Source organism: Rhipicephalus microplus, chromosome 6, assembly GCF_043290135.1.
Source record: "Rhipicephalus microplus isolate Deutch F79 chromosome 6, USDA_Rmic, whole genome shotgun sequence".
NCBI lineage: Eukaryota > Metazoa > Arthropoda > Arachnida > Ixodida > Ixodidae > Rhipicephalus > Rhipicephalus microplus.
Window position 1 is genome coordinate 34,313,505 of NC_134705.1, and position 15,138 is coordinate 34,328,642.

Consider the following 15,138-nt stretch of genomic DNA (forward strand, 5'->3'; position numbering starts at 1 on the left):
ATTCAATGAGTCACGGGAGGATGTTCTTAATGTAATAAATTAGTCTATAAGAGAAGCTTGGATTCCATCCGATTAGAAAATCGCGAGAATCATACCTGTTAGAATCCCTGCACTCATAAGCCTATGTGTGCAGGGAATAAACACAGTGGCCTGAATATGTTACCTTATCATATTGTGAAAACTCTGGTAGTGCACTCTTCTCAGAATATATATTTTTCGCTATCTACAGGTCGAAACTGGTGGCTGAGGATTCCAAAAGTTAAGATTCAAAATGATAGCAGATTTGTCATGAGGGTAAATAATTTCCTTCCTTGAGCGCATAACTGATGAAGCGCTGATACAATATGTGCCTATCTCTTTTATGGCGATAAATTCTATAATTGCAAGAGCGCGCGCGTCCTTCCTACTAGCAATCACTTCTGCGCTGTCAAAGTGTTTGGCCCCCACAAGTTTCACAATGGGCTGAGAGGTGACCTGTGATTACGCAGGCCTGAACATTGTTCCCGTGTCTTTTTCCGCTGTCACTCATGCACCGTCTCGTCTGCCGTAGTAACGGACCCGCACGACAGCGGTATGCTTTATGCTACACCCTGGTCACATGCAGCGTACTTCTCCCGATGCTTCAAATCACATCGCGTCTCCACGTTGCGATTGTTGGCGCCTTAACACCCCCTTCGAGTGGGCGAAATATGCCATTTGTATGTGTTCACACTTAACAATCTTGTTCAGGTTGCGGCTTAGACTATGCACATATGCAATCACTTGTATTTGACATTTTTAGCGCTGATCTTCAGGCTCCATATGAGCATTGTCAAAGCCTCGATTGAGTGTGTCTTGACGCATGTATCAATTAAAGCAGACGTGTTTGTTCGATCACAATATTGTCTGTCTATGAACGTGCTAGGCGCAATCACAGTGACGTGAGCATTCCGGGGCCGGACCCTTTTACGCTTAATAAAACGTTGTTCTCTTCAATGTGAAATTTCACGCAGGACCATCTACTTTATGCAGTAATTATGATATCCCAAGGCTTACATACAAAAACAACGATATGCTTATCGACCACACTACTGTTGAGGGCTCCAAATATTTCAACAACACGGGGTTCTTCACTATGGACCGAATCTCATTACATGAGTCTAGCGATTCGCCTCTATTGAAACGTTATTACCACGGCCGGGGTCGAACCCGCGACTTTAGAGTGCGTAACTGAGCACTATACTGCGATGACGGCTCTGCGTTACAGTTTATAGAGTATATTTGTATATGCATATACCTTTCTCATTGATTCCGTGCACAAGAAGCATGCCACATATGTATTACGAGATGAGTTTTATGGTAACTGGCTCTTGACATGCAAGATTTATTATTTTTACATTTATGTTTGGTGAGAAGATATCAGACTTATAAGAGGAAGCCAGAAAAATGTTTCACCGCTTGCTGACCAGGCGTGCCACGTTTTCTGCGCTCTCACATGTCTTTTTATTATTGGTGTGTCTCCTTTTGTCACAATCGAGTGCTCAAAAAAGCATGCGCCTCTGAATTCTAACTGCTACGGAAATAGAGGTGCTAGACTGACGCGACAAAAGCTGGCGAAAAGACAAAAAGAAAAAATCAAAGAACTCCTCGGGCGCACCTTCTCTCCCCCTCGCAGGTGCCGCGCTACGTTGACCAACCTTATCAATCTATCACTGAGCGAATGCCGCAAGCTACGAGAAAGAAGGCCTGAGTCACTCCCTGGTTTCATCAACTGTCGCAGAGAGTTTGAGAAAATACTCGCCCCTTCCCAAGCATTGGCTGCGTGGCGCGCCGACGCAACTTCCAGAACTCAGGACTAACGTATAAAAGTGAGCAGTAAATGGTAGTGATCAGCAGATGAAGAAAGTTTTCCGCCGTTAGGCAAAGTGCTTGTCTCTTCAGTGACAAAGCAGTAGATGAAGAGAGAGTGTGTTTCCGCCAGCGTGTGAAGGCTTGTTATACTATCAGGAGTAGAGGGTTTGTCTACCGCCCGTACGCTAAGACGTGTTCTGCAGTCGCAGCATGTGAGTGGCCGACGTGTTACCGGTGAAGAACTTTTGTTAATGAGGTGCGAACATTTCATGTCGCGGGAGTTTCCTGGAAGAGAAACCTCAGTGGGGAGACAGCCAGCGCAGGTCTTTGAGTGAGTGTTTCCCTTAAGAGAAACATTCAAGTTTTCTTCCAAGAGCTTTGGACTGAATTCGTACATTTTAGTCTATAGGTGTCCAGGGTGGTTCATACAAGATATTGCATTGTAGCATGTGTTGCCTTTGTCCGTTGTTCTGAATGCATCTGGTTTTATTGTGTAGCCCGTTGTTTTATTGGTGACGTAATGTATTGCATCATTGCCAAGTGTGCATATTTGTCCGTTCGTTGCTCACCGTATTCAAATATATAGTTTTGTTATGTCACCAACTCTCGGCTCTGACTCGTTCTTTGGACCTCAGCCGGCGTTCGCTGGCGCGCCAACACTAGCAACACTAAATTGTCCAACAGCAGGACCAACACTAAATTGTCCGGGATTTCGTAGTGCACTTTGGAGGCCGATACGTCAGCCTCTGGAATTAGGCAAACGATTGCTTCCCTAACTAACGGAACTAGTAACAATTTTTGTCTCTTATTTGTCTCATTTTTCAGACTTCCAACGGGATACATTACACTTCGACGTGCCGCCGACATGCTGTATCTGCCGACCGACGCCAGAATAGCGTTCCTCGTCATCTGTACTTTAATGACGCTTACAATGCTAGCGTACGTAAAGCTGCAAATATATTTAAATGGTGAAGATATCATGAAACCGAAGCACCGATCTCCACCACCAGAATTCGGCAGCCAAGTATTCGGTGACCACCGATACGTGGAGCTAAGCGTAAGTAGCACACATTTGTTAGACTAGGGGTAGTGTTGCGGCTTGAAGCTGCGTAAAAAACACTAAGCTCACAATATTTAGCCTAAAAATATGGCATAATATAGCCTAAAAATTATGGCATATATAGCCTAAAAAATATGACAAAATGAATCAATCATATGGGACGCATGAATGAGGGAGGTTTAATGAATGAGAAAGGACACTTTAAAACCAGCACAACGTTTCGAGGTGGACGTAATTTACTTTGCGTGACTTCCATGTTTTGATTGAGATGTTTGGACGCGTCATTTACCTTCATTGTCTATTCTCGTCACGCGATACCAAATTTATCATACATGTTGAGCTAGCAAAACAGCTCCGAGCACGCCATGAGTGTAGCATGCAGCCATGTGCTTACATGACACGCATGTAATGATTATCATGTTTGGATGTGTCATTTACCTTCGTCGTGCATTCACATCACGTAATACCTAATTTGGTATATGAGCAGCCAGCGAAAACACCAGATTAGGCACTTGTGAAGCTAGCGAGACAACCACAAGTGCGCTACTATCGTAGGAAGTAGTCATGTTTTATGTGACACGCGTGTCATTACTATCATGTTTGCACATGCCATTTACCATTGTTGTCCATTCACGTCCCGTGATACCAAGTTTTGTATATGTGGAGCTACAGGAATGGTCGTGAGGGCGCTATGAGCATAGCATGTAGTCATGTTTTACTTGGCCCGCACATCATGATGATCATGCTTCGACGTGTAATTTACCGTCATCGTCCATTGACGTCCCGTAACACCAAAATAGGTATATGTGAAGCAAGCGAAACGACGACGAGCGCGCTGTGAGCGTCGCATGTAGTCTCGCTTTTCATAACACGCATGTCGTGATTATCATGTTTGGACGTGCCATTTGCCTTCTTCGTTCATTGGCGTCACGTAATATCAAATTTGGTATATTTGAAGCTTGCAAAATGGCCGGAAGCACATCATGAGAATGGCATGTAGTCATGCTTTTACTTGACACGCATCTCATGATTATCAAGTTTGCAGCAGTCATAAACCTTCACCATCCAGTGACATCACGTAACACCAAGTGAGGTATGTTTGAAGCTAGCGAAACAACCGTGAGCACACCATGAACGTGGCGTGTAGTTATGACTTGCATGACCGGCATGTCACGATTTCCAAGTTAGGATATGTCTCTCATGTTTGCCATGCAGTCATGTCATTCTTTACCATTTTTCATTACGTCATGCGAACAAAACCATTGATTGATTGATATGTGGGGTTTAACGTCCCAAAACCACTATATGATTATGAGAGACGCCGTAGTGGAGGGCTCCGGAAATTTAGACCACCTGGGGTTCTTTAACGTGCACCCAAATCTGAGCACACGGGCCTAAAACATTTCCGCCTCCATCGAAAATGCAGCCGCCAAAGCCGGGATTCGAACCCGAGCCCTTCGGGTCAGCAGCCGAGTACCTTAGCCACTAGACCACCGCGGCGGGGCTGCGAACAAAACCACCGGAAGAGTAGCGAGACCATGAAATGTACGTCATTAAATTCATGACATACATGAGATTATTTTCAAGTTATGACTAGTCACGTATGCTCGCCATACAGCCATGTTATGTCATAACAATCTGGTATTGATACTATTGTCGAAACTGTCAGGGGAGAGAAGCGTCATAGTTGGATAGATAATTGATTATTGATATGTGGGGTTTAACGTCCCACAACCACCATATGATTAAGAAGGAAGCCGTAGTGGAGGGCTCCGCAAAGTCAGACCACCTGGGGTTCCTTACAGCGCACCCAAATGTGAACACACGGGCCTACAACATTTCCACCTCCATCGGAAATGCAGCCGCCGCAGCCGCGATTCGATCGATCCCGCGACCACCGGGTCAGCAGCCAAATACTTTAGCCTTTCGACCACCGCAGTGGGGCACGGATATATATATATATATATATATATATATAGATAGATAGATAGATAGATAGATAGATAGATAGATAGATAGACAGACAGATAGCTAGATAGATAGATAGATAGATAGATAGATAGATACCCTAAAGGCTCTGAAGTTCGCTAGAAAATGCTTCGCATTCAAAATATGCTGCCCTTGTGATAAATACGCGTGATGTAGCGCCATCTTGGTGTCGTTTGTTCGCTAAATACGCATAACTGTGATTTGCTGAACGTCTACCATTGTCATCATTACGATAAATCTTGCTGTTATAAATGTTGCACACCTTCATTCAGTTGTTATTCAACAATGGCAGCTAGAGCAAATGCTGTTGAGTAGCTTCTGATGCGCATCGTTCTGATTTTATTAAGAGGATTGTAAGGTGTGCACAAAACACTGCAGCGATTCGCATCGCAATTTTTTTTTACATAACCTTTATCAACAGCTCCTACCAGAAATCAGAAATTCCTCTAGAACTTCTGACACTTCAAATCCTGACGCATGGCCATTGGATAAAAAAGATGTTGCTTGTTGCTTCGCCTCGCCGTCAGTAAGCGAGCGCCTCTCGGTGGAGTCGACAGTTGCCGCCGCTTTTTCCGTGAGGGCCGCACTACTACAATATGGGGCGTGAGTTTGGGAGTGGTCCCGTGTGCCACAAAAGCGCCAATTCTGGCAGGCTTGGAGCATCCAGAGAACCGTTTTGGAGCACAGAGGCCTGAAATACCTTTTCGAACAAGTGAGGAGTAGTCGAAGAGAATGTTCACATCAGATGTAGTCCCGTTCCACTGCAGTAGTGGAGCAACATTTGTTCGATGCTGGATTTTTCAAACACCCAGCGAAATTCTGGAACAGTCCTATTGTTGTGATAACGAAAATATAGACACTGTCGACGGGCTTCCACCATCTTCAACATGTTTCATAATGTATCCTTAGTGCTGCGCATGGTTTGCGTAAACCATGGTGAAAAGTCTGTGAGCAGGCGCGATGAACCACGAAGCGCGGACCACACGACGTGGCTTATCTTCATTGATATAAAGGCACATGCGATAACATCAGCCCGCTCGGGAGGCCTCCCGTCGAAACGGAGAGAAAACGCTACGCCCGTCTTGAGCCAGCCTAAAAACAGGAAGGAAGGGGCGTCACTCGAGCAGCAATTAACTCTGACCTTTGATTTTAAGGGCGTGGTCGCGATCGGTATGACGCTTGCTAGCTTGCCAGCCATCAGCAGGCGGCTCTCGTACAGATGTGTGTTTTTTACTTTCATTGCGATAGTAGAAGATAAGACTCCGCTAGAAATTTGCTCTCTCTGGCGTGGCTATATTTTCTTATGCACGCATTTTTCGAGTTAGATGGCATTCGCAAGAGTTTGCATTAAAACTACCTACCAACTACCCTAGCATCGAGTTTTATTTGTGCGATTCTAGCAGAGAAATTTCCAATCCCTTTAGCCTTTTCTCACCCCACGACTCACACTCTATTGATAGACTCGAGCTCAGCCTATTCTCGATACATCCATCTTTCCATAACCGCATTTGCTGATTATCTCCTTCAAGCCGCTTCTTAGGCGGTGCTTTAGGCCTCAATCCGTAATAGTAGTATGGGCTCCAGGCACGCAGGTCTTTCCAGACACACAGGTCTTTCTCATTATGCGTGGCCCACTTGGTCGCAGAGGGCTTTCGCAGAAACGTCAAAAACTCATTAATAGACAGCAGCTGTGGGGTTACAACTAAGAAAGTGGCCATTGTGCCATACATGCACGGCGTTTCACACAATCTCTGACTTGCGGTAAAGTCTGGCATACGTCATATTTTCCTCTTCAGAGCATCGCATTCCGAGCATTTTTTTCATTGTTGTGACATCGTGACATGCCTATTCACTTTTACTACCTATTTGCCACGTGTCATATTGTACTAAAATATTTTTTGAATGTATGCTGTAATAATTATATTGTTGCGTAAAATGAGACGGGACGCGACTACTTGGCCGTCTATTTACACCGATAAAATCGGAGCGCAGCAGAGAGAGCGAGTGAACCAGTCCTCTTCGTCATCTTCTGATAACAGAATGGTTCACCCTTTATGCGAAAGCTATGCAGCATTACCCCCCCGGTTGTAAAAGCAACGACACGGTGCACTTTATACGTGTTCTTCAGAAAGAGGGCGGTATGGTTTCAACCTACTGACGTGGAATACGTCACTGGGGGTGTTTGCAGACAGGTTAGTCCCGGAGACTGGAACGACCTCATAGGTAACGTGCGTTACCCGTCGTATGATACGGTAAGGTCCCTTGTACGGAGATAGCAACGTCTCTGACAATTCAACACGACGAAATGGGTACCAGAGAAGAACTAGAGAACCAGGTGAGAAGTCAACGTCGACATGCTTGCTGTCGTAGAGAACCTTCTGGGTTGCTTGGGAAGCCAACAGCATAGATTGGGCAATCTGACGTCGGCACGAGCGATAGCATGACGTGCGTATTCACTCGGTGGAGGTGTAGTAGACGGTAGTAGGGTGTCCAGTGGTAAGGTCGGATAACCGCCATAGAGCATATGAAAAGGCGAATAACCTGCTGTATTATGACGAGAAGAATTATAGGCGAACGTCACGTGAGGTAGCGCTAGATCCTGGTCATGGTTGTCAGATGAGACATACATCGAGAGCATGCCTGTGAGGGTGCGATTTAGGCGTTCGGTAAGGCCATTTGTTTGAGAATGGTACGAAGTGGTCAGTTTGTGTTGTGTTGAGGAAGAGCGCAAAAGGTCGTCGAGCACGCGTGCCGAAAACGCGCTTCCACGATTGGTAAGCAATCGCCGAGGAGCGCCATGATGTAGAATTACATCGTGGAGCAAAAAGTCGCCAATGTCAGTAGCAGGGCTGGTGCGGAGCGCTCTGGTGATGGCAAACCTGGTCACATGGTCTATAGCAACAGCGACCCACATGTTCCCAGAGTTTTAGTCAGGGAACGTTCCGAGGATGTCTGCACCAACATGGAAGAAAGGTTCGGTAGGGATGGAGATCGGGTGAAGGAGTCCAGCAGGGAGTGCGGCAGGTTGTTTTCGACGTTGGCATTTCTCGCAGGAGGCCACGTAGCGTCGAACCGACCACGCGAGACCACGCCAAAAGAAGCAGCGCCGGGCGTGGTGGTACGTGCGAGATACACCCAAGTGGCCGGCAGTTGGTTCGTCGTGAAGCTCATGCACGACCGCGGAACGGAAATGGTTAGGCACGACTGGAAGTAGCTCAGGGCTATCTGCCTGGACACTACGACGGTACAGCGTGCCATTTAGGAGAACGAACATGTGGAGTGACACGTCGTTAGGGTCAGACTCCAGACGGGCAATGAGTGACCGCAAGGAAGGTTCGCGACGCTGTTCATCGCCAATCTGACGAAACCTAAACATGGACATGACACTGCGGCCAGGCTCGCCGACTGATTCATTTGGTTGGTCAACAGGGTAGCAGGACAAGCAATCGGCGTCCAGATAGAAGCATTCAGACTTGTAGGCAACTGAGTAGGAGTACTTCTGAAGACACAACGCGAAACGACCAAGTCGTCCAGAAGGGTCCTTCAGTGAAGAAAGCCAACGGAGGACGTGATGATCTGGGACGACAAGAACGGGCAGCCATACAAGGGCGAAATTTTGAAACTGCTCAGACAAGGGCAAGGTATTCTCGTTCTGTTATATAGTAGTTACGCTCCCACTTTGAAAGGAGACGACTTGCGTATGCAATTTCACGATCAGTGCCCCGCTGAGTTTGGGGCAAAACTGCGCCGATGCCGTGACTGCTAGCATCTGTCTGCACTTCTGTAGGAGCATTTGGGTCGAAACGGGCAAGTATCGGTGGTGTCGTTAGAGCGGTGATTAGTCGAGAAAAAGCGTTAGCTTGAAGAGGACCCCAACAAAACGGGACTTCGTGTTTGAGAAGGTCTGTGAGTGGGCGTGCGAGCGCCACAAAGTTTTTTACGAACCGGCGAAAGTAGCAACATAGGCCCACGAAACTGCGAACATCATGGATAGAGCGCGGAACGGGAAAGTTCGTTACTGCGCGTACTTTAGCTGGGTCTAGTCGTACACCAGAAATGTCAAAAAGGTGGCCCAACACAGTAATTTGACGAAGACCGAAGCGGCACTTCGAGGAATTCAGCTGGAGGCCGGCATGTCGGAATGTTGATAGAATGGTCAAAAGGCATTCAAGGTGTGTGGCGAAGGTGGGTAAGAAGATAATCACATCATTTAAGTAACACAAGCACGTCGCCCGTATAGATCCTTGAAGCAGCGTGTGCATATTTCTCTCGAAGGTTGCTCGTGTGTTGCAGAGACCAAACGGTATGACCTTGAACTGGTAAAGGCCGTCAGGAGTAACGAATGCAGTTCCCTCACGATCCATTTAGTCTACAGCAATTGCCAGTAGCCAGATCGGAGGTCGAGAGATGAAAAAAAGGTGGCGCCATTAAGACAGTCAAGTGCGTCGTCAATACGTGGAAGAGGATACACATCTTTCTTGGTTATTTTTTGAGGTGCCGATAATCAATACAGAAACGCCAGGAGCCATCTTTTTTCTTTATCAAGACCACTGGGAAGGCCCAAGGGCTTGACGATGGTTCGATGATGTCTTTTCTAGCATGTTGTCCAGTTCCTCCTGACTCACTGCTCGTTCTGATGTGGACACGCGGTAAGGCTGGCGGTGGATGGGTGCGTATAAGTAGGGTACCTTTGACGTGGTGGATTGGACCAGCGGCGACGGCAATAACGAGAAATATGTCCAGGTTGATGACAGGAAAAGCAGATTGGCTGGTCGTCAGGGGTTCGCCATTGCGTAGGGTTCCTGAAGGGCAATGATGGAGGAGATCGGCGAGCGTTACCTGAAGGGTATGGGCGTACTTCGGGGTGAGTCACGGAACGCGCTGGCGGAAGACCGAGATGGGCGAGCTCCTGCCTCACCACAGCTTGAATTAAGGCTACCGATGGGTTTGATGGGTCAATGGCTTGAGTTGTACAAACAGGCTGTTGAATGGGAGCTGGACAGGCAGCTTCAAGCTCCCGACGAACTATTCGGGTGACGTGGTCATAGGTGGGTGGTTGTCGAGTGGCTTCACACAATGAAGTTGCGGCCATGTTGGGCAGTCATGTGAATCTCTGCGTGATACGGCGGCTCATGGCGTGTTCAAATCACCGGCACTCTTTGATTATTTCGTCGATGGTGGTGACGTTAGTGTATACAAGCAGGTTGCAGGCATCGTCAGCGATGCCTTTAAGTATATTCGATACCTTCTCAGGCTCGGGCATGTCTTCGTCAACCTTGCGACAAAGAGCGATGACGTCGTGAATATACGCGACGTAGAATTCAGTAGACGTCTGTGCCCGAGTTGCCAACTGATTTCGCGCAGTTATCTGTCGTGCAGCCGTGTTCCCAAAAAGGTCACAGATCTACTCCTTGAAAGTGTCCCAGCTGGTAATGTTGGCTTCGTGCGTCTCGAACCACACTCGCAGAGGGCCATCAACGTAAAGAATCAGGTTGCAAGCATGAGTGCTGGGTCCCACCTATAGCTGGTGCTGATTCGTTCATACACGTTGAGCCACTTGTCAACGTCAAGGCCATCTTGTCCGGAGAATACTCCAGGATCACGAGCAGGAGGTAGGACAACGTAGGTAGGAGTCCCAGAAGAGGCGGGTGGTGAAGACGATGTACCTTGAACCTGTGACATGATAGGACCCATGATGATGCCGCCGCTGCGGAGCTTTGTGATGGGTACAAGGAAGGACCAGCACGTCCACCACAAATATGTTACGTAAAATCAGATGGGAAGTGACTATTCGGCAGTGTATTTACACCGATAAAATCGGAGCGCAGCACACAGATTAAGCCAACCAGTCCTCTTCGTCTTCTTCTGATCACAGAATGGTTCACCCTTCATGCGATAGATACGTAGCAATATGTTCTTTTATTTTCCAGAATGTTTAAAGCGTCACTATTCGGAGAAATGTTAGTAACCACATTGAATGTTGTGTGTAAACCTCCGTGCAGTAACGCCACTGTGGCGTTGCAAGAACTATGTAAATAAAAAAATCTGCAAAGCTATGTTAACAAATTTATTCAGAAAGCAACAGTGTAAACGCTTGTCACAATAGTCGTCGAACATTTTTTGTAACCTATTCTCGCTAAGTTGATACGTTACTCCGCTTTCCCGAAAACCTCTTTTCAATGGGCCAGAATTTATATCAATCATAGACTAAAACAGCATCATTATAAGGTGACGAAAGCGGTCTTGTATCACTTGCGCATTTCTTGTTGAGATTGCGGCTGCAAGTCCTTCTTTAAGAACATTTTCATCCTGTTTAATATGCATGGTAAGATGATCGGATAAATTTTAGAGGTCGATGGGAAAGAAAATCTTCCAAGGAAGTCGCTTCAAAAGAGAGTCTAGGAACTGCATCCGCTGTGGATGTCCAGGCCTTTAAACAACGCAGACTCAAATATACTTTATTCTACGATATACTATATGTTCTTATTCCGTAACCATAGTTGCACCCGAAGTGATTCTGAATTAGCTGGATGAATCACACCTCGACAATTTCCTGAATCAAAAATTAGAAAATCGGTTGCGTCAACGCGGTCTTTTGTTTTTATTCAACAGAAAGCGATGCTTTATTATTTAAAATTCAGAGCAGAGAGTTCACATTGCAGTTTAGAGCTTCCTGAATTTCACCACGCACACTATCGGCATTACGCTCAATGAAAGCGGCGAATCTGAACTGCAAACGTTTTTGATTCTTTGGAATATCTCAAAATAGAGCTGCAAACTCTATCATGTGCCTTCCCCTCCTTTCCTCGCAACCCGCCAAAAATTTTTGCCATAGCATAGCGAGCATAAAATGTCACGCGAACACTTCTGCTTCCCTTAACCTACTTCAGATCAAGGTTGATTGATAGGTAGGGTTTAACGTCCCAAAGCCACTATATGATTATGAGAGACGCGGTAGTGGAGAGCTCCGGAAATTTCGACCAGCTGGAGTTCTTTGACGTTAACCGAAATCTGAGCACACGGGCCTACAGCATTTCCGCTTCCATCGGAAGTGCAGCCGCCGCAGCCGGGATTCGAACTCGCGACCTGCGGGTCAGCAGCCGAGTACCTTAGCCACTAGACCACCACGGCGGGGCTTCAGATCAACATGCTGCTCCCCCACCCTACAAAGAAAACGTTTCAGCTGATGCTCTTGCTACGGACATTGATGTTGGTATGCCTTCGCATGATAATATGCCTGCTTTTGGTAGCTTAGAAAACGAGCAGCTACAGGCAACGTTGCCTGTGCCTTACAGAACTATGCAAGTATCCATTCACCGACGCTACTGTGCGTCAAACTCAAAAAAGCTTCGTGATGCTTGGTATCCCATATAGAACTGCAACGGCATTTTATGAGAAAAGGATTTCTAGATATATAGCAAGAATAAATTTCTCCAACTGTTTATGAGTGAAGTCGTATGTCACAATTGATACTTTTTTAGATGGAAAGAAGCTTAGGGTCGAGTTCAATCTCGTTTGTGGCGTGACCACCCTTTTTGCGTTTCCTTCCCCTTTCTGTCCTCTCCTAAGCTTCCACCCTGTGTCACCTCGCAACGCCATCGCAGGGAAAGTCTGCTAATCTACTCGCGCTTCCGCTCTCTATCTTCTAAGCATTCTTCCTGGCGGCATTCACACCCCGCCCCCTCAGCGCCTGCGCGAACCCTCGCTCTCCGCTCCTGCGCTCTCCCCTCTCTAACCTCACAATGGCGACGCCGGCACAGTGTGCTACCGAGATCCTCGATTGAAAAAAATCGACTGCTCACGCTGCACTGCTAGATATGCAAATCTCTCTGGAAATATCAAGTATTTAAAGAAAACTTTCTTCAGGTTTTTTTATATGTTCAAAAATTGGAAAAAACAACTTTTCTTCAGCATATGGTAATAGTTTTTTGCCAAGTGTCAAAAGCAATAACTTTCAGTATCGAAGTAAGAGAAATGAAACACCCTCTTTTTAACAAACGAACATGGCGTTCAACAGATCGATCGTAGGCCAGAAGCATCACCGCGAACTTATTTAGCTCTCTCAGAATAAGTAAGGCATTCCGAAAAAGTGGTTATTCATTTTGAGTGCTTAGTACTCTACTGTGGGAGAGCTCAAAGCCATCCCGTGGGCCTCCCACTTGATAAGGCCTTGTTTACAGTCGTTTTCACGAAGCTAGAATTGTTTTCTGCCCTTTGCATCTTCATGCACAACTCATCTGCGGCAACCCCGTATACATAGGCACTGATCTTGACCTTCAATGTAGTACCGCAGGGAGATTACTCGTGCGCGTTGTTCGACTAATGTGCTTCACAGCGTGCGCGTTAAATAAAAGCGGACTGAGGGTCTCTGTGTCCGATCGAAGTTTTCCGTCTTTCACTCCTATTAGCAGTGATTGCCATGTTCTAGTAGGAAACATCGGTTCATCACGGTGTGTTTTACGCCTTCCAAGGCTTTTCTGCTGCGCAACGCCGCAATGAGCGCCAACGTCAATGTCGCCGCCAGTGTAAGAGTTAGCGCTCGCTTCTTCTCATCTATACATGGTTCCCTTTAGTGGGGTTTCGTGGATTTTTATTTTTTTTTTGCAAATCTGAAGCTTCTTGTATTCGTGGTGTATTGCAGCGCTTTTTCTGTAAGTTCGTTCATATAGCCACTATTCTGCGAAAGGGCAAAACGCGGCTTGCAATATTACAAATATGCTCGGGTGCACGATTAAGGAGATCACCGGCCGCTTTCTCAAGAGTGCGCGTAAGTATTGTTAGGCGCACGAAAAAACCACAGGGGTTCAGGCATGTAGTGCAGCTTAAACATGTGCGGTGTGGACAATGTCCTCTATGTTGGACCTCATTTACATAGCGCTAGGCGTTTGCACCTGAATTATTACTCATGTCACTTGACTATAGTGTAAACATCCTCGTGGTAAGCGACCACTTATAAAATGAAAAAACGTTTATTATATTGACTAATTACTCAGAGGAGTGTTGCATTTTTGCTGTCTGTGTTCCCTGATTATTATTGCAAGAATAATCTTATTTTTAGCATTCAGACTTCTGGCGAGGAATGTAGGAATAGTTTGTTATAACTTGATCCTTCAGAACTTGCCATCGTTTCAGTCTGGCACTCCTTATTGGTATTCCTTTGAATTTGTCCGCTCCTGAAACCACCTGAAACAGTGTAGTGCTGTATCTGCACGGACACATTCACACCAATGTTTACGGCACACTTGAGGTTCGTCTATTACTTTTATTGGCTCACTTTTGTGTATCACTCGTGCTTTTCGATGCAGCAGCGTGAACTCATGAACTTATTGTTAACCTTTCATCACAAAAGCGCATGTGCGATAGCGTTACCGCTTGAGACCTGAGACCACACAAAGCGCGGGGTGAACCGGCAACAAACACTCGTCAGACATGCAAACTTTTAGGACCTTGTGGTCCACGCCCTCGTCTCCTTATTGAATCATATTTTCCTACCCGATGGGTGTCTGTCAAAGCCTTAATTTTATCTAGTAGTGATCTTGATCGACTGCTGGTCTGGTGGTCGCAGTATCAAATCCTGACCACGGCGGCATTTCGATAGAAGTGATATGCTCAGACTCTTGTGCATGCATATACGTACACATTGAAAAAACACGTGTTGTCTAAATTTCCGTAGCCTTCATCAGCGACCTTTCTTGTAAAGATACCATGCTTTTTGGACGTAAAATTTTCAACAGTTATTGTTTAATTGCTAAGAGCTCGTTGGTTGCTAACTGAGAAGGTTACGACGTGCCAGTCACAAAGCACAGTATATGACAAAGCTAAAGCAGTACCATGTGCTCACTTAGTACCAACCTTAGGCCTAGGCATTCTAAAAAAATTTTGTAGGCACTACGTAAGCGGAAGAAAAAAAATTTTTACTCAAACTAAATACGGACACCAGCGCTTAAGCTTCACCCGTCAAGCTGCCCACAGCTTGTTTGGACTCTGCGATGAAAAATGCTTGAGCAAAAGACGCAGCTGAACCACAATTTTCACAAGTAGACAAGTGTATATACAACAATACCTGTAAACACTGGTTTCAGCGACAATACTTGTTCAAGGATTTTTACGTCTTTAATTTTCCGTTTTGCTCTAGACTCGTGCATGGTAGGGATATTCACTGCTACGTAAACTGATAAATGAGATAAAAACCTGAGCCAATGTATTTTGTTTGTACCGCAAAGGCACGTCGGCTGAGGTAAAATATCACTTTACTCTGG

At 46.0% G+C, this 15,138-nt stretch overlaps 1 protein-coding gene across 1 annotated transcript in view; it reads left to right on the plus strand.

Annotated features, from left to right (window-relative positions):
* Nucleotides 1-15,138, plus strand: part of LOC119168138 (epoxide hydrolase 4-like) — a 245,877-nt gene that overhangs the window by 26,032 nt on the left and 204,707 nt on the right. The window contains exon 3 of the mRNA XM_075865907.1: nucleotides 2,656-2,887. Within this exon, the coding sequence (XP_075722022.1) occupies nucleotides 2,696-2,887 (192 nt within the window). The 5' untranslated portion in view covers nucleotides 2,656-2,695. The remainder of the gene's footprint in view (nucleotides 1-2,655; nucleotides 2,888-15,138) is intronic.